At 46.2% G+C, this 21,266-nt stretch overlaps 4 protein-coding genes and 1 non-coding gene across 5 annotated transcripts; 1 reads left to right on the top strand and 4 right to left on the bottom strand.

The window, feature by feature from the left end:
- Nucleotides 1–2,607: 2,607 nt before the first annotated feature.
- Nucleotides 2,608–3,195, bottom strand: ATNIH1004_009302 (cell wall mannoprotein 1 family protein; the record flags this gene model as incomplete). The annotated part of the gene is made up of 3 exons (XM_033573898.1): nt 2,608–2,796; nt 2,863–3,143; nt 3,192–3,195. The coding sequence occupies 3 exons, from the start codon at nt 3,193–3,195 to the stop codon at nt 2,608–2,610; spliced, it is 474 nt and encodes a 157-aa protein (XP_033424450.1).
- Nucleotides 3,196–4,655: 1,460 nt separating this feature from the next.
- On the bottom strand, nt 4,656–5,010 carry FAL1_1 (RNA helicase; the record flags this gene model as incomplete). Its single annotated transcript, XM_033573897.1, has 2 exons — nt 4,656–4,930; nt 4,986–5,010. The coding sequence occupies 2 exons, from the start codon at nt 5,008–5,010 to the stop codon at nt 4,656–4,658; spliced, it is 300 nt and encodes a 99-aa protein (XP_033424449.1).
- A 333-nt stretch (nt 5,011–5,343) lies between these two features.
- ATNIH1004_009300 lies at nt 5,344–5,422 on the bottom strand. The gene has a single exon. It is a non-coding gene; the product is annotated as a tRNA-Thr (tRNA).
- A 348-nt stretch (nt 5,423–5,770) lies between these two features.
- Nucleotides 5,771–6,916, bottom strand: ATNIH1004_009299 (hydroxymethylglutaryl-CoA reductase; the record flags this gene model as incomplete). Its single annotated transcript, XM_033573896.1, has 1 exon — nt 5,771–6,916. The coding sequence occupies one exon, from the start codon at nt 6,914–6,916 to the stop codon at nt 5,771–5,773; it is 1,146 nt and encodes a 381-aa protein (XP_033424448.1).
- A 2,583-nt stretch (nt 6,917–9,499) lies between these two features.
- On the top strand, nt 9,500–20,093 carry ATNIH1004_009298 (Type I Polyketide synthases (Type I PKS); the record flags this gene model as incomplete). The annotated part of the gene is made up of 15 exons (XM_033573895.1): nt 9,500–9,557; nt 9,616–10,090; nt 10,154–10,462; nt 10,583–10,796; nt 10,856–11,113; nt 11,194–12,589; nt 12,875–13,628; nt 13,688–15,917; nt 15,971–16,279; nt 16,360–17,231; nt 18,298–18,430; nt 18,499–18,587; nt 18,642–19,048; nt 19,104–19,541; nt 19,693–20,093. The coding sequence occupies 15 exons, from the start codon at nt 9,500–9,502 to the stop codon at nt 20,091–20,093; spliced, it is 8,343 nt and encodes a 2,780-aa protein (XP_033424447.1).
- Nucleotides 20,094–21,266: the final 1,173 nt, after the last annotated feature.

Raw genomic sequence — 21,266 nt, 5'->3', positions numbered from 1 at the left:
GTATAATATTTCCAACACATAGGAGTTTATCAGAGGTCCCCTTAAATAGTAGCCTGATAATCCATCACACTTTCTCTGGCCGGTATCGACGCGGCACGAGCTGGGCCGACCTTGGTTTGACCGGGGTGACCGTCCTCAACTGCTGCAAGTACGGCAACAAACGGCACATTTCGCGATGTATGGGGCGCTGGAATAAGGTTGGGTGCATGCCCGAGAGGCATGTGAGGTTGAATTCACGAAAAATTTACTGTGGATTGTGACGGCTACCTGGAAGACAGCATAGACCGCTCCACCCTGCCAGTAATCCCAGCCAGAGTGGGCGATGATCACGGGCACTAAAGCTCCGATTATAGCCAGTGGAGCATAGTACTTCTGCAGCCAGACTACTATTGGGCCCTTCAGGTTCGAAATATCAACTTCCCCTCACAACTCAGGGTGATATCCAAGGAGTCAACGGATATGGCAAAGAGAAAAGCTCATCGAGCATTATATGGGTCCCGATCGTTTCTTGTATCGATGGTGGGCATAGTGATGGTATACTCACCATATGATAGGCCATTGCATCTGTATAGCTCCAATGGCTATAGTCAATCTCACCAAAAGTTGACGCTCGGGATGTCCAGTGCGCGAAACGCCGGTGGTAGCCTGTGTTCAGGATAACGTACATAGATCTCTCCAGGCCGCAGATTCACTCAATCACCGGCTGTTATAGGATACCACTGGTCAAATTCAGCTCAGCAGCTAACTAGAACTTGTTCTATTGCAGGCCCACATATCGAGTGCTATAGCGAGCGGAGATAAAAATTTCCTAAAAGGAAGAGAGACTGGAACCAGTGAAAATAACGACGATATCAAAGCAGCTCATATTCCCAAGGGTAGTAGTCCTTGGGGGGATCAATGGGAACGGGGATGGGGCCCTGTCTTTGGTATAAACCTCCATGGAGAGTTCAGAACTCCAACACTTGCAAATAATTGATGATAGGGTGATACTTCTGTGCAAGGAAACAACGTAAATAACTATGCTGCCCATTTGTCAGGGTTGATTTGTGCGATTATACTTTATGCTAAAATTTCTCACCCCCTCCCTTGCATGTACGTCCGCACTGCAACAAGTATGTCACATAGACAGATAATATTTTCGTATCCGAGGGACGGTCACCCAACTGATCGAGAGTATTGAGGTGCGGGACTTGGTTGTTTCTTATACCTTCTCAAACCAAGCGGCTTCTTCCTTCGATACCAAAGGCAGCCTAGTCATCGACACGCAGATATGCACAATATCCGTCACTAATTCAGGCCGCATCCAATATTTTAAAGCAACGATGAAGCTTGGTGAAGGGGCATCTGTGGAATCGGATGTGGTAAAATAATATCCAGCTTAACTGGAGAGACTCTAGAGCTACCGGACTATTTTTTTTGAACATTCTCGGACCAGTGGAGTCACGCGACTTGATGGAGCTGTCCATTAAACAAAAGTCGCTAGTTGAGGTTCGGCAGAAAGCATTATTGTGGTCGCAACTTGGAAAATAAAGAACCGTGTGCCGCAGTACGTACAGTTCCGGGAGATTGATATATCTCCAGGCCCAGCAAAGACAATTGTGAAGCACATCGCTATGGGCTCTCTCCAGTAGCTCTCAGAGGCACCTATTCCAATGCTAGGAGATACTGCCCGGCCCCTTGACTGTCTTCCTCTGGGCCCAAACAAAAGGTACAAAGAGGTACAGTCTGCCAACACATCATTTTGGCAGATTCAGGGAAACCAACGGTTCCATATAAGTCACTCAAAATGGAGCCACAGCCAAGGACGTGGTGATTTCAAAGTGCTACCCTTCATCGTCGTTGCCATCATCACAAGCAAAAGTTCCAGAAGGGATCATTAGCTATCCTTTCGGGAAAGCCAAACAGCCTGGGCCCAAGGCAGTACATCCTCCAGCAAATGGTGAGAACTCCAGAATGACGTCCTTGCCAAAATAATGGGAGCTTTCAGTATCATGAACCTTGGCCCCGAGATACTCTACTGGTGTGGACAGAGATCAATCCATTCTTTCTATTCGACTGGACGCTTTACGTGTGGACCAATCGTATAAAGTTGGTTATGACTTCGGGAAATAATGAACCTAATCATTGTCCACGACTACCAGCATATACATTCAGCGGCAAGGAAAAGTAAGCCCCATTGATGAGGACTTGATCACACTGCTATGCTAACAACCACCATGTTATTTTTCCATAATCCTACCTATACTAAATGTCGTGGAAAATGCTTCATCGTATGAAGCATCCAGACGACGATGAAGTTTTAATATTTTGGCTGCGACAGGTTAATAGTAAAAGGACTTGGACTAATCTATGATAGAATCTGGTGCATGGAATGTGAGACCTACAATTATGTCACGGAATTACCAGTTACTTCATAGAGATATTCTGTAATTCAGCAATCGTTAAAAACATTGAACAACAACGCCACTCCCAGTCACACTCCCAATACTCAATCAAGCAGAGTGCCAGTACCAACCAATTATTTCGAAAGGTAATAAATAGATCAGTTGGACTGACAAGGCGAGTAAATGCCCTACCTGCCCTCAGAGCGGGGCAGAAAGCGGCAAGTCAAGCATACCGTCTCAGGACAACATCGAACTTGTCCGCGGCTTGTTTCATCGTCCCTTTCACTTTTTCCCGGGAAGAGTTGGGGAGTTTGCCATTGAGAACTTCATGAAAGGCTCTCTGCTCATTTTGGAAGTGCGTCAGCATCAATGCGCCTACTTGCTTGAATCCGTTGTCGTCGGCGATTTTATCCTATATCAGGGAAGAATTCAATATAAACCCTTGCATTCCTAGAAGGATTTAGACAGGCAAAGGTACCTTAGAGGCTGTAGTGTCCAGTGTACGATGAATTGCTTGGTCAACATCTTCTGCTTGGCCTATCAACTGCGACGCATCTGCTTCGGAAATCGTATCTGAATCCTCAATCGCCTTTCTAGCCTCTCTTGCTGCCTGATGCATCTTGAAGGAGCCGGTGGCAATGGGGAGCATGCTCATGTAACTGCCGTCATACTTGCCGATAGCACTGTCGTAGCTCTCGACTTGTTTCTGGAGGCTCTGTAGCTGGGACATAATTGTCGCTACGTCGGCAAGGGAGACAGCTGCAAGGACAGTTATCAGTGCGACGTATCGCATGATCTTAGATTTACCCATGGTAGCTCTTATCGTGGTGGAGGATTTAATAGCGTGGGAGGCAAGGGCAGAATTTTGCAGTGATAGTTGAGGTTTCGGAAGGGAGCATCCAAGACAGGAGCAGCTGCACTTGCATTTATATGTACAGTATGTGTTTCACATCATGCTCTCTAGAGGTGAACTAGCAACTGGCTGAGTGTCACGGACTCCTAGAAGCAGGGGGTACATTTCATGGAGCCATTTTCAAGTCAATGATTGGCTTTTATTGGGGCCTTTCCAGCTTAAACGTTGTCTTCATTTCGAGGACATTCTACGTGTGGCATGTGGCCACACCCTGCGCCGCACCTAGGAGGAGGCTTCTTAAATCCCTCTAAAAATGGGAACTTCGTTCGGTACCAACTTTAAAGGGAGCACTGCAAATGAAGGGGCTGCCAACTAAGAATATGCACCCCCTTGCATGGATACAAACCGTCAAATTCCTTATCCCTACATAATTTAGATGAGGGACTCTGGTAGCGTCCCTATCCGTCACAAGAGAAGAGTCTTGCAAAAGACGAGACTCTTGCATCATATTACCGCTTCCATGGCTCGTGACAGGCTACAGATGATATTGACTGCTGCCCAAGTTCGGTTGCCTTTTTGACAGGTGCGACTGGCAATGCAGGAGAATGTCTGCTATACAAATTGGCGTTTCACGTCCCTACCAAGAAGGTTTACGCTCTATGCTGCGGCTCCATGCGACAAGCGATTGAGAAATGGAAGGCATCGATGGCAGAGCTCATTGATGAGATTTTCGACTCGGACAAGGTCCACCGTATGATCGATGGCATAACTCACCCTGACTTTGGCTCAAAGCCACAGACCTCGGTACACTGCACCGGGAAGTGACGGATATTTTCTTCACACAGGAACGTCCAACCACCGTCAGATAAAACTATTTCCCGATTGTGACCCTAATTGTCATGCTAGCATACTTTACCCAAATCAAGCGATTGCTTCATTTCCCTTCCGTCGGTGCCTGCTCTTTTATGTTATCACGTTAGGGACCATAGTTGGATCTTGCATAAACTGATTGGCTATTTCAAAGATATCCTCCGAGGCAGTTGGTGAAGACATTACAAACTGTGTACCTGGACCAAATGGTTAAGGATTTAGAAGACTTGCACATTGAATCCCCGACTAAAATTTCATCAGCTTCATCAAGAGCTATAACTTTAACGCGAGATGTTTGCAAGTTGCCGCCCGTAATTAGTGTTTACAGTCGGCCAGATGTTCCTACAATGACATGCGGATTGGAGTCTAATGTTTGGATATTAATGCTTGGATATTGTGGCGCATGAGCAATCCACTAATACAGAGACAGCTTTTGATAGCCATGTGTTCGCCAATTTGTTCAATGATATAGTGCAGACGCCTGGCAACCTCCCGAGTAGGGGTCAAAGTGATGGCTACTCCAAGGCGTCAGAACAGGTTTCAAGATGTTAGAATTTTGGGCGCCACAACATATCTTGGATTTCATTGATCGCTGTATTCACAGCCTGGAGAATAACAATTGAAAAGGCAACTGTTTTACCGGATCCGGCCATGGATTGGATAATGATATCACGGCTCATGCAGATCGTAGGAATGGCGTTAGGCCGTGCGAGAGATGGTGCTTCAGGACCATAATCAAGGATACCGTTGACGAGACTGGTCTTCAATTGGAAGCCATGAAGCGCTGAAACAACGGAAACATTCCTACGGATTTCAGTCTCTTCTGGTTGAGACGTTGGTTAGAACAGGCTGCCCAAATATATATATTGACAATATACTAAAGAGTCCATCAACCTTATCCATTACGGGAGAGCTTCGATTCAGATTGTTGACCAGATAGATCACTTCTGTAAGGATCACATAATATGTGGTCTTTTCGTATTACCCGTCTCACCGACGGCGGACTAAATCGAGCTTATAGACAAAACTATAATTTCGTAGAATTTTATATTATAATGAAAAATTGTCCATGGTTTATTAATATAATCACTAACTATATATTCAGTACACAATAAGACTAGACCTACCTAGTATTAGTAAGGGGAGGTGACCCCCGGGGTAGAGGGGGGAGGGGGAGGGGCAACGTTGCATGCATATCCGTCAAGCCGAGTGAGAAAAAAAAAACTAAATTATTTATGCACATGAAGGGATTTGAACCCTCGATCTCAGCATAATCCCTTACGAGTGCTGCGCCTTACCACTTGGCCACACGTGCCTGGCTCCGATTATCGGCATTGATTGATAAGAATTTATTGGAGAGTTTTTCTCTTCAAAAATCTCAAGTCTAGGAAAAAGTATGGGTGGGGGATAAAGTCTTACTTTTCTGGTGATGATTCCTGATTCTGAAAAACTGTGAAAGCACGTGATATCGACTAATTGGGCCTAGACACTTGGCGCAAAGTCTGTGGATATCTCTTGAGCCTCTTCGGCGGATATTAAGATGAGCTTGTCTTATTCTTCCGCTCAGTGTGTTTAATTGGGAAAATGGTGTGATTCCGTGAGCTTAGCTACGTGTACGGTATTCTGATAGTATGCACTCAAACTTTCAACAATTTGAATCAATTTATTCTTTGAATTCTCTTCGACTACCCGTTCTCTTCCTCAACCTTTCGTGTGCGTGAGAGAATGTGTTCTCTGTGATGGCCGCAACGGTGCTTGCGTCCAACGCTAGGGAGAATGCTGCTATCAACCCTGCCAGGCGACCTTTCATGCCAGGGCCGTCACAATTCAAAATACCCAGACATTCCTTCTGAGTTCCATATGAGGTACCGCCACCAATGACTCCTACGGGAAGGGAGGGGAAATACATGGATAGCCTCAGTTCTCCCGTTTGGTAGTTATACTCTGGAGTCAATTGACTCCATGACCCGTCGACGGCACAAGCAGCGTCTTGGCCGCATGCTATAAATAGGGCTACAACGATATTGCTGGCGTTGATGTTGCTACCAAACTGACCATTCCGAATTTCACCCTCCTTTGCAATAACTAGAGTTCGATAAAGATCTTCCGAAGTGCATCTAAATACACTTTGGCAGACCTCAGTCGTGAGTTTACCCCAACAGATCACTTGCACACCCCGCGTCTGCATGACATTTCCCCAAGAGGGCTTTTTGTCCGATGTTAGTTGGGCTTCGGAAAGGATTTTCTCCACCTTCAGCTGCCTTGCGAGGGGCGACATCATGAAGTTGTCGCAGCATGCTTGAGTCGCGATCGTCACCATATTTTGACCAGCTGCATCTCCACAGCGAAACGAAAATCGAACATGGACGGTAGATCCAATAATGTGTGGCGTAAGCGTCTGCAATTGCACGTGTCGACTTGTACACGCGGCATCTTCGGCAAACCGGGGTTGCAGGCTGGGGACGAGCCGAGAAAACGAGACCGCCTCCTTAGGGCTCGGAAATATGAAAGTTGGGGCTCGCGACATCGCCTCGTCCAGGATCTCAAACTGTATGCCACCGCACTGATTGAATGCCTTGCAGCCCCGTGAACAGGACGCAACCAGAGCCGCTTCACATGTTGCTAACGGGGCATAGAATATGTCGCTTGTATTGTCGGGCCCTTCAACACGCAAAGGCCCAGCAATGCCCAGAGGGACTTGGGCGAACCCGATGCAATTCTCAATACTAACCCCATTTGTTTCATCTGCGTGGCGAGTAACGTGCTTGAGGCCATCAAGAAATGGTAGCTTATATTTTAATGCGGCCATGACTGGCAGGGACCATTCAGTAGTAGGCTCACGATATAAAATATGAAAAGTAAGGTGGAGTAAAAACGGAACAGGCTAGAAGAGTTCCATCCCAGTTCTCAGGATCAAAATCGGGAATAACAGTGAGAACGATATATATAACTCTGAGCTATACGGAGTAATGATCTCTGTTGTATTCCTTCGGATTGAGGAGGAGCATAGTATACTACTGTATTATAAAGCAACGTTAGCTTGTCAATTATTTATTATAGAGTACAGTGCAGTACTGGTGCATTCAATAAAAATGGTGTATCATAAGAAATTGCCAGAGAAGGACGTGAGCAGCAGTATTATATCTATGTAAATTTGCCACGACTCAGCCGCCCTGGTCTTCAGCGGCAGGTCTCAGAAGGCAGTTGGATTATGAATGCTGGCTGCAGCAATTAAACCCATTACCATGCCAAGCGACTACCACTTAGCCGTCCTGTTCCCTCAAAAATGCCATGATCAGCGCCATATCTTTCTCACTTCGTTACTGTTCCTGTATAGTTTGGTTCAAGCTGTGAACGGAAATCCCTCCATATGCTACATTGGCCATCTAAAATGCATGTTCCCTATTCAAATATATCCATCTTCTTGTCTCCCTGTGCTGCTGTGCTATCAAGCGGATTTCGAACCAGTGGGGCGCTCTCACCACTACCTGTTTATCCCGTTGTGTAGTGGTTCGCCACCCATTTAACGCAGAGGAGGTCGGATGGGTAGCTGCAGAGATTTTTATATTTGATTGCTGACGTGGCTCTTCTTTAATTGCCTATGATATAATTGCTGGGCGCGTACATTTGACTTGTGCCCTTACGTTATTGCAATTAGTTCATGCCGAAAAATACAGCATTCGATAATAAACGGAAAGCCAAAAACGAAAGCCTTGACGTAAGGCCTATATTGCAGTTAATCTAAATACAATGGCAATATAAATTAACAGTGAATCCATTTATATTCTACTATGTAGCATCTCTAACGTCCATAGTTATTTAATGGAAAATAATACAACATATATGCGACCATATACTGTAAGGCTTGTAAATTAGATAGGCGACTTTAAATGCGAAATGCGAAATGGTTGGGAGCGCCATTGACTGGCTGTCCAGAATGGTCAAAATGACATAGGGATAGCAGTGCGTTTAAAAAAATCTTCAAATTATAGATAACACGTTAATTACTGTTTTGTTTAGGAAAGACAATCTTCCCCGACTATGACAGTGGAAGCGGCCACCTACGGCAAGGCCACCCACTAGTGCAGTCAATTCAGACCTGTCGTATGTGTTCGCAGACTCATTATCAACTGGACACCGTATGGCATGTGATAGGTCATGACGATGGTGGGGGTTCACTTCTACCATATTCAACACTCTGCTGTCATCGGACTCATCATTGGTGTTGTCATCAAAGATCCCATTAAAGTGTATATTGATCTCATTCTGAGTTTAGCCATTTCTTAAGACGTACAGGTTTCAGCAGATTTAATCTCGGGTTCAGCGGAAGCGCAAAAATAAAAAAAATCGATACTCAGTTCTAATCAGTCGGAATATGCGTTTTATTGGTGATCTCACGCAGTCAAGAAGGACAGTGTGTGTACGGTTTGGCCGCAATCGGTCACCTGTCGTAGCGGTCGTAGGCATAAACGTGTTAAACCAACTACCCGGGCCAAACTAGGATGGCGGTTAGTCGGCGATCCTATCTGGAAAACCGAGATTTGACAGTGTGAGAGTTAACGAGCTACTGGCAGAGGCGGGCAATTAACTCCCGTGAAGCAGTTGCAGGAGGTAAGAACCCCTCAGTAAACATGCAAGGTGCTTAACGTAATCGGACACGGAACGTCGCAAGACACCAAATGTCGCGCCGCTCACCATGCCCATCCCCTCGTAATTTAAATACTTTTTAAAGTTATATATTTGTATACAAATGAAATACATTATTCAAAAATAAGTGTAGAACTATCTTATAGGGCACTTTAATCTATTATAGCCCTAAATAATGCAATTACTACATTAGGGGGCCTCCGTAGCCTTGGTGCCTAGCCTTTCCCTGAATTACCTCCTCCCTTTCCTGTATCATTTGTAGTGCCTTATTAGAAGTTAGACTGCCTATATCTTAAATAGACTGTCTAGGCACCTTTTTTTTTTTTCGTTTTTCTGGTACTCCTCAGCTACTTGACGTCGATGAAGTTTATCCCTTAATAAAGCTATTTACTATATAGAAATCTTATTACCTTTCCAAGTATCAGCAATCGATGGAAGAATGCCTGGGTTTTAAATCTGAAAAAGTTCCTCTTTTTGTTGATTTAACTAATAGAGATTATAAGGTGTTTTCCCAAGTAAAATAACTGGTTACTGACTAAAGAAGATGGTGGAGTTGATGTTCTAAACTATCTACTTTAGCTGTCCGTGTTAGCGCCATACGCTGACATATGTATTCCTATTTGTCGGTGCAAGTCTATTGACTTGGCTGCTGCTCCTCTGAAATTCACTTTAGTTTTTCTCGGTTTGAAGTTCCTCCCTCATAATCTATTAGCCTACCGAAAATCGCTATATTACGATAAGCATTATGGGGCCCTTGAAAAAGGCAAGGCCCAGTGCAGAGCCAATTGCCATTATAGGCATGGGTGTGTCAACTATCATCTACTCGGCATTCTTAGACACCAGCTGCTGACTTGTGAACAGCCTGTCGCTTACCGGGAGAAGTGAGGTCAATACCAGACCTCCTTGAACTACTGATGGCAAAGAGGTCAGGGCAATGTGCAGTGCCTCGTGAGCGTTTCAACGCCGACGCCTTTTATCACCCCAAAGGAGGAGAAAGGCCAGGTTGTATGAATATGAAGGCAGGATATTTCATCCAGGAAGATGTTAGGCATTTTGACAACAGCTTCTTTGGGATCAGTAATATCGAGGCGACCTTTATGGATCCGCAGCAACGAAAATTGCTCGAAGTGGTCTATGAATGTTTCGAAACAGCCGGTAAGACGCTTGAGAACGTGGCCGGAGCTAATATCGGTGTATACTGTGGCAATTTCGCAACAGATTATGAGGTTATGCAATGCAAGCATCCGGAGTATTTCCACCGCTATAGTGCCACCGGCAAGGGCCTGACGATCTTGGCCAACCGAATCAGTTATACTTTTGACCTTCGAGGACCGAGGTTAGCTTTGGAATCCCCGACTGCCTAACGTATGTGAGGCATACACACTGATCAAATCCATAGCGTTGTAATTGATACGGCTTGCTCATCCACTCTCTATTCTCTCCATGCAGCATGCGTCGCACTTGACGCTGGGGAATGCGACGCCGCCATTGTCACCGGTACAAACCTTATTCAATCTGTAGAACAGCATCTGAGTACAATGAAAGCGGGCGTGCTATCACCGACATCCACTTGCCATAGTTTTGATGCTTCGGCTGATGGCTACGGGCGGGCGGAAGGTGTAGGTGCAATCTACTTAACCAAGCTCAGTAGAGCTCTCGAGCACAACGATCCTGTGCGGTCGGTTATCTGCGGTTCAGCAGTTAACTGGTATGTAAACCTTGGTTCCAGTTAGAAACAGAAAATTACATTTGAGGGATAGAATGTCTGCGGGTCTACGCAGCTCTGACACTGCATACACGGATTACTAACCCCGATGAGTACAACTAGCGACGGCAAAACAAACGGAATCACCCATCCTAGTGTCGACGCCCAAGAGGCGGTGATACGGAAAGCTTATAAGAAAGCAGGCGTCGAAAGTTTTGATGAAACTACCTATGTAGAATGCCATGGAACCGGCACACCAGTGGGAGATCCCATTGAAGTGGAGGCTCTTGCTCGAGTCTTTCAGAGGTCCAGCGGGAATCCGCTCTATATTGGCTCGGTAAGTTCAATTTGTGGTCATATTCCCATGCAGAAAGGGAAAATTATTGACTTTTGAAGGTCAAATCGAACTTGGGTCACAGTGAGGCGGCCAGTGGTTTATCTAGTATATTTAAAGCGACATTGGCACTCGAGAATGGCCAAATTCCTGCTACTATTGGGATAAAGAATGTCAACCCCAAGATACGAGCAAGCGAGTGGGGCATCCAAATAGTAGAAGATAATTTGCCTTGGCCGAAGGCTAAGAATGGCACATCCCCAAAGCGAGCTAGTGTCAACTCATTTGGTTACGGGGGTGCAAATGCTCACGCAATCCTGGTATGTGGTTAGGAAACTGTGAGAATGAATCGTTCTGAATCACAGGGAGCTAAGCCTGGACTCATGAGTGTATCATCTAGGAATCTGCAGCCCACTATATCCCACAAAACTACGGTTCCCGTCCAGATTCACTCGTTCTCTCATCGATAAGATCGGCATTCTTGGTTCCGTTATCCGCAAATGACCCATCTGCCCTAGAAGCCATGGCAAATAATCTTTATTCCTTGAACCTGGCAGGGGTGTACGCTGTAGATCTTGCTTACACTTTGGGCGAGCGCCGTACAAAATTTACCCGTCGTGGCTACTTCTTAGTCTCCCAGTCGACAATGGCAGAGGATCTGAAGCCTGAAAACTTTAAATCGACTTGCCATGGTGGGATTTCTACAAAGTTTCCTTTAGGGTTTATCTTCACGGGGCAGGGGGCACAGTGGGCGCAGATGGGTAAGGAGCTCATTGGAGAATTTCCCGTCTTCAGGGAAACAATCGAGTCCCTTGACACAGTGTTACAGCAACTACCGCATCCTCCTTCATTCACCCTTCTTGAGGTACTTCTAGCACCTGAAGAAATGAGTGAGATAAACCAAGTGGGAAAGTCTCAGCCGGTCTGTACGGCTATTCAGGTAGCACTGGTTCAGCTGTTGCAGGAATGGGGTGTCAAACCAACAGGTGTGGTCGGTCATTCTTCCGGTGAAATTGCCGCTGCGTATGCTGCTGGGTTTCTGAGCGCAGCCGAGGCGATATGCATCGCCTATTATCGAGGATATGTCATCGAGAAATATATGAACTCATTGTCTGGTGGCATGTTGGCAGTCGCATTTAGCAGGTCCGCAGCCGAGACAGAGATTGAGAGCCTCCGGTTTACAGGGAGCATCATGGTTGCTTGTGTGAACAGTCCTGAGTCTGTTACCATCAGTGGCGATGCTCTGGCTATTGATGAAATGTACAAGTACTGCCAGGCGAAAGGCGTATTCGCGAGCAAGCTCCGTACAGATGGGCGAGCATACCATTCACACCATATGGCAGCCATAGGCAGAGAGTACGATAAACTCCTTCATGAAGGCATTTCCTCCATTTCAAAGACGGAACAATCTCCTCCTCACCAAGCGAAGTGGGTGTCGTCTCTGACAGGAAAAGAGATAAATGGATATATCTCTGCTTCCTACTGGCGTCAGAATGTGGAATCACCTGTCCGGTTTAATGAAGCGCTTGAGGTGTTAGTGAAGGACACTGAGATGAATTTAGTTGAGATTGGACCCCACTCGGCGCTGCAGACGCCAGTAAAGCAAACGATGAGATACCTAGGTCGAGGGGAAACAGACTACCGGTATTTCTCTGTTCTGTCTCGGAAAACAAACAGTGTCAGATCTCTCTTAACCGTTATAGGTGAGCTGTTCATGTACGGCCATGAGATCGACTTTGGGATAGTCAACTACGTTGGATCACCCCAAACCAGGAACCAGACGCGGAGGACGCAAGGTAAAGTTCTCACCAGCCTTCCTCCTTACCCTTGGACATACAAAAAACTACTATGGAGCGAGTGCAGAGCGAGTAGAGAGTTTAGAAACAGGGTTCATCTGCACCATGAGCTGTTGGGATCACAAATCCCGGGTGCAAACGCCTACGCGGTGGTGTGGAGAAATGTCCTCAGACTGGAAAACATTCCATGGATAAAAGACCACACTCTTGGGCAGGATATAGTATTTCCCGCGGCTTGTTATGTCGCCATGGCCCTTGAAGCCGTTTGTCAAGTGGCATCTTCAGATCCACCCTCCCTAGCTCTTCGAGATATGAGGATTCTTAAGGCGCTTGTAATGACAAGTGGTTCGCAAGGTCCTGAAATAGAGCTCCTTACCAGTATGAGACCGAAGATAATTTCTTCCACGAACATTTCGGAAACATGGTTTGAACTTGAAATTAGCACCATCTACGACAACGTATTTACGGTTCACGCTACTGGGCTTGTCGGTCTGGACGGCGAAAGCAGCTGGCCAGTGCAGACTATTTTCCCCCAGCATATAGACATAGAGCCTCGGCCTACTCAAAATTGGTATAATAAGCTTGGTAGGGCTGGAATGACATTTGGGCCAAGCTTCCAGTCACTTTTAAAGGTCCAGAACGCCAAGTATGGGAACATGTCATATTCTTCCGCAACAATCAAGCATTTCCCCAGTAGAGAAGACGGGCACAGTAGGCCATCTGAATACATTTTCCATCCAGTTATTATCGATGCTTTGTTTCAAGCTGCAGTGAATGCTGTGACCGATTCAAGCGCTGAGTTTTCCGGAAAAGTGCCCGTGTCAATTTCTTCGGCAAGATTTCGTGTCCCTGGGCCCGATATGGTGGTATCAGAACCAGTTGTGCATGCAGCTGCCGAGTCATTTGGCTTTGGATCGGTGAGGGCTCAATGTGAACTCTGCAGTAGTGTCTGTTTGGTGCAGACCACGGACGTGCGATTTGTGCCCTATCTGGGTGCATCCCAGAAAGACAATATTGTGGATCGACAGCCGATGCTGAGGTATGAATGTGCATGCTTGCTGCGGAGTGCTAGGAAGAAACTAACACCGAGTCTCGAAGGGCCGTTTGGAAACCAGATATTTCTAGGTACATAGGTTATGAACCAGTTATGATTGGGGGAGCATTGTTGCCGACTCTTCGGAACCACCATGGCGACGTAAAAAGCCAGGCTGATGATGCTGCTGCTATAGTAGAGCTGCTCATCCACAAGAATCCCCGTCTTCAAATCCTCGATCTTCGGGTGATGGATGTTGATCAGACTAAAACTCTTTTGAAGACACTGCAGATTAATACTTCTTATCCGCGATGTCAATCCTACGAGCAAGGTTACATCTCCGCGGCTGGTGAGGTCTATTCAAGACCATTGGAAGGTGCAAATGAATGTACTGAGTCTGTCAAGTGGACAGTTCAAAGAATGAGAAAGTATGATTTGGTTATTCTGTCATCCTCCGGAACATGTACAGAAGATTTTACCAAGCACATTTCCCATAGCACAGCGCTCCTCAAGCTCAGTGGGATAGTGCTGGCGACTGCCTCTTCATCGGCAGAGTTCACACTACCAAGAGAGTTTGCCATTACCAAAATCGGTTCAGGTGCCAGATGCACAGTTATTGGAAAACATTTACCGATATTAGATATTTCCCGAAAACGGGGGGAAATTATCCTTGTCGGATGCGACGACGAAGATCAGTTCACCAGCGACTTACAACAAACCCTTTCGGAGCACTTTAGAACGTCAATCCCGAGAATTTCGCCTGATGACCTCACAATGGACTCCATCAAGCCCGGATCCACTGTGATAACGACCTTAGAATTACATAGAGCAGTTTTGTCTATACTGTGTGAGGAATCGATGTCTCGTGTTAAAGTTATGACCAACAATGCGCGCAATCTCATTTGGATCACAGGTGGCCCACAACTCACAGGATCTCGGCCAGAACTTTCTCTCGTGCAGGGACTCTCTCGTGCACTCAGTTTGGAGCATCCGGGATTGAGATTCTTCGTTTTCAGTACTGAATACCCGAGAATCCAACCTCGGGTGTCCATCCGTAACATTGTCACAGTGGTGGAAGATGCCCTTGGGGCAAAGAATCCAGACACTGAACTTCTTGAGCGAGACGGTGTGGTATATATCAACCGACTTGTCCCCGACAACTCAATGAATACGATATTCCAAAAGATCCAATGCAAAGAACCATACATTGACACGCTTTCCACTGTCGGGCCTGCTAAGCTCACTATCAAAGTCCCTGGTCAGTTTGACACTTTGTGCTTGGAACCAGTGGCTGCTTTCCAAGCGGAACTTCCCGCTAACTACGTTGAAATAAACGTCAAGTCCGTCGGCCTAAACGCCAAAACCATATATGGCTTTGCGGGAAAGGTCGAGGTCAAGGACCCTACATCCGCCTCAGAGTGTGCCGGGGTAATCAGTAAAGTGGGCAGCGGTGTTTCCGCTTTGGCTCCTGGCGACAGGGTATTGGCAATGGCACATTGTCAGGTGTCGACTGTCGAGCGAGTCCCGGAGTGGTCGTGTGTAAAACTGTTGGACAGGGAAGACTACCATGCAGTTTCCACCATGCCAACCGTTTTTGGTACTGCGATCTACGGCTTGCTGGACAAAGCGAATCTCCAGGAGGGGGAAACCGTCCTAATCCATTCAGCTGCTGGCGGCGTTGGAATTGCCGCTATACAAATTGCCCGCTTGAGGGGAGCAGAGATATTTGCCACCGTTGGGACACCCAATAAAAAGTCCTTCCTGGTCAAGGAATTCGGGTTAAAGCCACAAAATATATTCAGCTCTCGAGATTTGTCATTCGTACCGGGAATATTAGAGGCCACAGGAAATCGCGGTGTAGACGTTGTGCTGAATTCATTGACAGGAGATCTCTTGCACGAAAGCTGGCGCCTCTGTGCCAAGTTTGGCCGCTTTGTTGAAATCGGTAAACATGATTTATCAGATGCCGGAAAACTTGACATGCAGGTTTTTCTCCGTTGTGCTACGTTTACGGCTTTCGACCTCACTGAGCTATTCGGTCCTGAGAACCCCGAATCTAGACTAACTGAACCACGGTCAGTACCAGCTATTTGTAGCTTAAACAGAGGACCAAAGTTGTTGAACAGTATGCTGCGAAGAATCATGGATTTGTATCGCACTGGACAAATCAGGCCCATCGAGCCCTTAGAAGTGTTTGACATCTCTGAGGCCGCGCAGGCTTTCAGACATTTCTCTTTGAACAGTCGCATCGGGAAAGTTGCACTCTCCTTGGAAGAAAGTAACTCACTAGTGAGGGTAAGCACCCATATAACTAAAGTATGTATGGGATGATAATGTTGATTCCGTAGATTCTACCTCTGCCTTACGCTTGCTCATTGAATCCCCACAAGTCGTACCTTATGGTCGGCTGCTTGGGCGGTCTTGGTCGAAGTCTGTCAACGTGGATGTTTCATCGCGGTTGTAGGAAATTTATTTTCCTGGGCCGGTCAGGTTTAGAGAAAAAGGCCGCCGCAGACCTAGTCCAGGATTTGAAATCCAAGGGTGCTAGTGTTGAAGTTATTCAAGGAGATGTCAGCAAATATGAAGACGTGGAGAGGTGCATTCAAGCCGCCGAGGCACCACTAGGAGGGATAATCCTTGCTGCGATGGGACTGGATGTGAGTTTTCTTTTCGCTCACCTTCCACCTCCATACATATTGTGCGAGTATTTCGAACACAACCTCTAAAAGTATACTAGGCATCCCTGTGGACCACAATGTCGTCCGACTCATGGCATTCTGCTGTTAGGCCGAAGGTCATGGGCGCCTGGAACTTGCACAATGCAGTAAAAAACAAAGAAACGGAGCTAGAATTCTTCTTGATGACAAGTTCGATATCCGGTATTCTTGGAGCAGCGACCGAAAGCAACTACTGCGCAGCAAACTGTTTCTTGGACAGTTTTGCTCGTTATCGTCGCAGCTTAGGCTTGCCTGCAACATCCATTGCGCTTGGGATGGTATCAGAAATTGGATACTTGCATGAGAACCCTGACGTCGAACGTCTCCTTCTTCACAAAGGGATTCAACCAATAAGCGAGGTGGAATTGTTGCAAATTGTCGACATTGCACTGTCACATGTGGGCAGTGCATTTGACTGTTGCGATCCTTACATGTCGAGTCATATAATAACTGGCCTTGAGCCCTTCACTTTCCGAAAGTTGAGGGCAAATGGATTCACAGTTAATAGCCTAACCGCCCAAGACCCTCGAGCAAGTCTTATAGAAGCTGCCTTTGACTGGAAAGAAGGCCCGTCGAATAAGGTAGCCGGTCTTCGCTCGGGCAGTGTTGCTTCCTTGTGGAATAACTGTGGCAAAAAGCCGATCAATGAAGCTATAGTAGACCTGATCAAGTCTCGACTCTCCGGCCTACTTTTGCAACCAGTCGAACAGATAGATGAGAGTCTACCGCTTGCAAGATTTGGTTTGGACAGCATGCTGGGGTCAGAACTCCGCACATGGGTTTACGAAACTTTCGAAGTCGATATTTCATATTTCTCGTTATTGTCCAACACAATGACGTTGAACAAGTTAGGCAAGAAATTACAAGAAGAGTCCCCCGCAGCACGGGAATAGTATGTGCATTCCTGCAGGTGCAGGGGCAGAGATATCTAGAATACTTCATACTATTGACAAAGACAAAGGAGTTAAAAGTTAAGGACTGGAAACATTGGAATAATATAGCATTTACTAAGAACGATAAGGGCACAAGTATTAAACTAGCAGCGTGAACAGACCAGTGCAAAAACGAAGCTATACTGCCACAAAAACGAGGCCTTTGGTCGTGTAAATTATGTAGATTAAAGAAACTATACAGCTAATTTTCAGAGGGCGCGGAATCACTGTGGAACCTGTGTTTTCCTTCCTCGCCTGTATATCGTAATATGTAACTTTTGTACTTCCTTGCTTTTCTCAGAAATACCTTTCTTTTCTTTTCCGTAATTAGTTCTATTTCCTTCTTGCTCCATTGGATTGTTTTGTATTATTTTAGAGCTCTATAAAGGCTTGTCTTGCGGCTTTCCTTTTTTTTCCACCAGGATCTTTTTTCCTCCACCTCCTGCATCTGCATACGCTTATTAGGCACCCTTATTCTTAGACCTTGACAATAAGCGTCTGCCTTGTCGCTGCCGAGTTATATTTTCGCTTTTCCAGTATGATTTCCCACTGTCAGCCTGGGGATGCCGCCGTTGGTATTCACACTGGTTACCATTACCCAGAGTAGCTTGTTTTGCAATCTTCGGCATCATCTTTTGGGGGACCCGCATAAGCAATGGTTTTGTGGACAAAACGAAAACTATCTTGCTGATGTGAAGTCGAATTATCTGTGTACGGTTGAGCTTGCTTTGCTTTTACTCCGTACTCTTCGGACAATCATTTCCCGGGCACACCGAAAATGGAAAGGTCGAACTAGTCCGGCTCGTAACTTCCCGACTCTAGAAAGCTGCCAGCGCAAATTGATTTGACCCTTCAGGGCTCCGCCTGCAAAAATGTCTCGTTAACTGATTTAATCACGACAAAGTAGCCATGTGAATCATGCCTTCGGCCAAGAGCACTCCCTCCCCACCTCATTTTCCGTATCTGTCCATAATTTTCTCCATTCTTTTTTTCACTGTCAGCAATTCTGACAATTCTGACACTAAGTGAAGGATTCATACCTCCAACCTCCAATACCGTACTAGGACTAGCAGTGAGCATGTTCAATAGACACAGAGCCGCGGCTCGAGACCAAAGGTCGCGAGCCGTCATCGCATGCGAGTACTGCCGCCAGAAAAAGGTTTGTGCATATCTTGTCATCCGCCCAGTTCCTCATGATATACCTGTGGCTAATATTCACTATAATAGCTCAAATGTAGTAACGATCGCCCAGCCTGCCAGCAATGCCGGGCCCGTGGAAGAGATTGTACGTACGTGGAAAACCTCAAGCTCCCACGGTAAGCCACTTTAAAGGTCTGAGCGATGAGCCAAAGACCTGATGCGTGATATAGACCATCCAAAGCACGCATATCGCGTTTGGAGGAAGAAAACAAACGTCTCAGAGATTCATTGACCAGATTCGAGCAGCAAATGAGCTCGCAGCAAGTTGGTGATACACAACGGCCAACAATGCTTGTCTCCCCATTGCAACAATTGCTACCAGTGCCTACCCCAGAATCATGGACTGGATCGAGGGCAAGAAAAGAGGGCGTGGCTCGTCCTCCTTACAATGTAAATGATATACCATCAAATTCTCAATTCACGGGCAAAGTTGACACTATCACGCAATCGCATGGACCGACAAGTGCTGTCGCCAATGAAATCACGTCAAACCTCGACATGAAGTATAGAGCACTTCCTCAGCATGTTGAGGAACCGGAAGTTCAAAACGCATTGTTTGCGAACTCAGCTAGGCTACGTATGTTGTGGTGCTAAGATGAAGTGAATATGGCCTGACACAGTTTAATGCTCAGGTCAATTGGAGAGAATCCACCTCGGTTCAAGCCAGTATGATTTTGACGGAGTGAATCCCGAGATTGCAATGCATCTCTTGTCGCTATATTGGGACCGCCAACTGGATGTCGGTGCGGTTGTTTATAGGCCAGTCTTCATGAGAGATATGGCATGCAATGGGCCATACTTCTCAAAGCTGCTTCTCAATGCCATATATTTCACCGCCTCAAAAAGCTATGCCAATGAGGAAGTTTTCGATGATCGAAGTAACCCGCTGACTGCAGGTCGAAGATTTCGGCGACGAATCACGGAACTGATTGGGGATCATATCAATACTAGCGAAATAGCCACAGTGCAAGCTCTTCTTCTATTCTCTTACTCCTTATTTAACTGGTGTGATGAGAAAAGTCTGTCTTGGCTATACTCTGGAATGGCTTTCAATATGATCACCGATTTAGGTATACACATCGGCCACGGTATTGATGGGAGGGGCAACAGATTGGCTCCCGAAGACGCCGAAGCCAGACAGAGAGTATTTTGGGGTTCCTATAGTGAGGGCAGCCCTGTCTAATATTATACCAAATCTTATACTAATACTGGCGAGATCAGTCATCGACAAATTCTTGTCATTATATCAGGGAAGATGCATTCGTTTGCGAGATGCTGACACGACCTTGCCCTTACGGATTCTCGACGAATATGAGGAATATGAGACATTAAATATGTCGTCCTATGCGAGCCTGAAAGGGGTTTCGGATTCTCCTGCGTATAACATCTCAATTCTGAAAAGTTACTGCTCTCTTTCCACCATCATGTCTGGCATACTGGACACTCTATATGCAGAGCGCAGCACCACCAAGAACCCAGCTACTCTCTTCGAGGCTTCCTCATCCCTATACCGCCAGCTGCAGAGCTGGCTTAAGGCTCTCCCACCCATCCTGAAGACCCCCCTTTCGGAAATACCTAGCAACATTGTATCGCCGCACATCCTTGCGCTGGGGTATGTATAGGGTTCCAGTCAAAAAAGCACGAGCGCTTTGGCATTTTCTCACTTCCATGCAGGGCATTATACCATACGTTGGAAGTCCTTCTTCACCGTCCGTTCGTGTCTGATGGACATTTGCGCAGTGCATCATTGTCGGCCACGACGGTAGCATTCAACACATGTGTCTCTGCCGCTGCCTCAATAGATCACATTCTTGGCTGTTACGAAAGAACTTTTTCGATGAAATCTGCACCCTACGTTATATCATACGCAACGTATGTAAGTGCCACAATTCATGGTAGGGTGGCTGCGCAGAGTTCTCAAGGCTCTCACGCCCATGCTTCACTTCAGAGGTGTGTTTCCATTCTCGGAGAGCACCAGAAACTATCCCTAGGACCGAAGAAGGCTCTTGAAGTTATTCAAAATCTTATCAGAAGTGTTGGGATTGACATAAAGGACAACACTACTATTTCTTTGGACAGTAACGAGACAACAAAAGAGTCAATAAGTATCCAAGACTCGTGCCGCCTGCACCGTGATTCGGCGAGAGCCGACCCACATTACAGTGCAGATTCCTATCAAATATTCTCTCCGTGGTGTAGGTGGTCAACAATGGAGGGATCTGGTATGCCACACGAAACATCTGAGTATGACATGGATTACATCTTGCGGAGCTTCAATATACCGCAGGGAGGCGTTTTACGGGCGTTACAAAGCCCCCCACCGCAGGACGATACTGAGAGAACCTGGGCGTCTAGTATACCAGATTTAATGAATGTGTCGCTTCCCTTGGATCCTTTATATGGGCTGGAAAATTTTCCTAGCCCTTTTTGAGCCCGGGGATTATGTAAATTTTTAGTATTATATGCAGTCATTTAGATGGAGAACGTGCGTTATCAGATTAATACCAAACCGACGTAGTTGTACAACGACTTCACAGACATAAGAGATGTTACCATTATTTTTTTTTTTCTTGTTTGCCCTTGTTTCTCGGATAGCCTCCGTAATCCTTGCTCTAAGTTTTTATAGCATTAGGTTAGTTCAGCCTTTGCAGTTGGAGATACAATTCCTTATTTACTGTTCTATATTGATGACAAGACATTAATGTTTTCTGGCTGCTCTGGTTAGCTTGCTTCAAAGGGAAGGTCTATGAGAGCGCTATGATTGATTTGGCGTCGTGCCGAAACCACACAGCAAT

This window comes from Aspergillus tanneri (assembly GCF_003426965.1).
Source record: "Aspergillus tanneri strain NIH1004 chromosome Unknown AapTan_6_pilon_pilon_pilon, whole genome shotgun sequence".
In the NCBI taxonomy this organism is placed as follows: domain Eukaryota; kingdom Fungi; phylum Ascomycota; class Eurotiomycetes; order Eurotiales; family Aspergillaceae; genus Aspergillus; species Aspergillus tanneri.
Note: the sequence above shows the minus strand (reverse complement) of the source record. Positions and strands in the feature narration are given on the sequence as shown.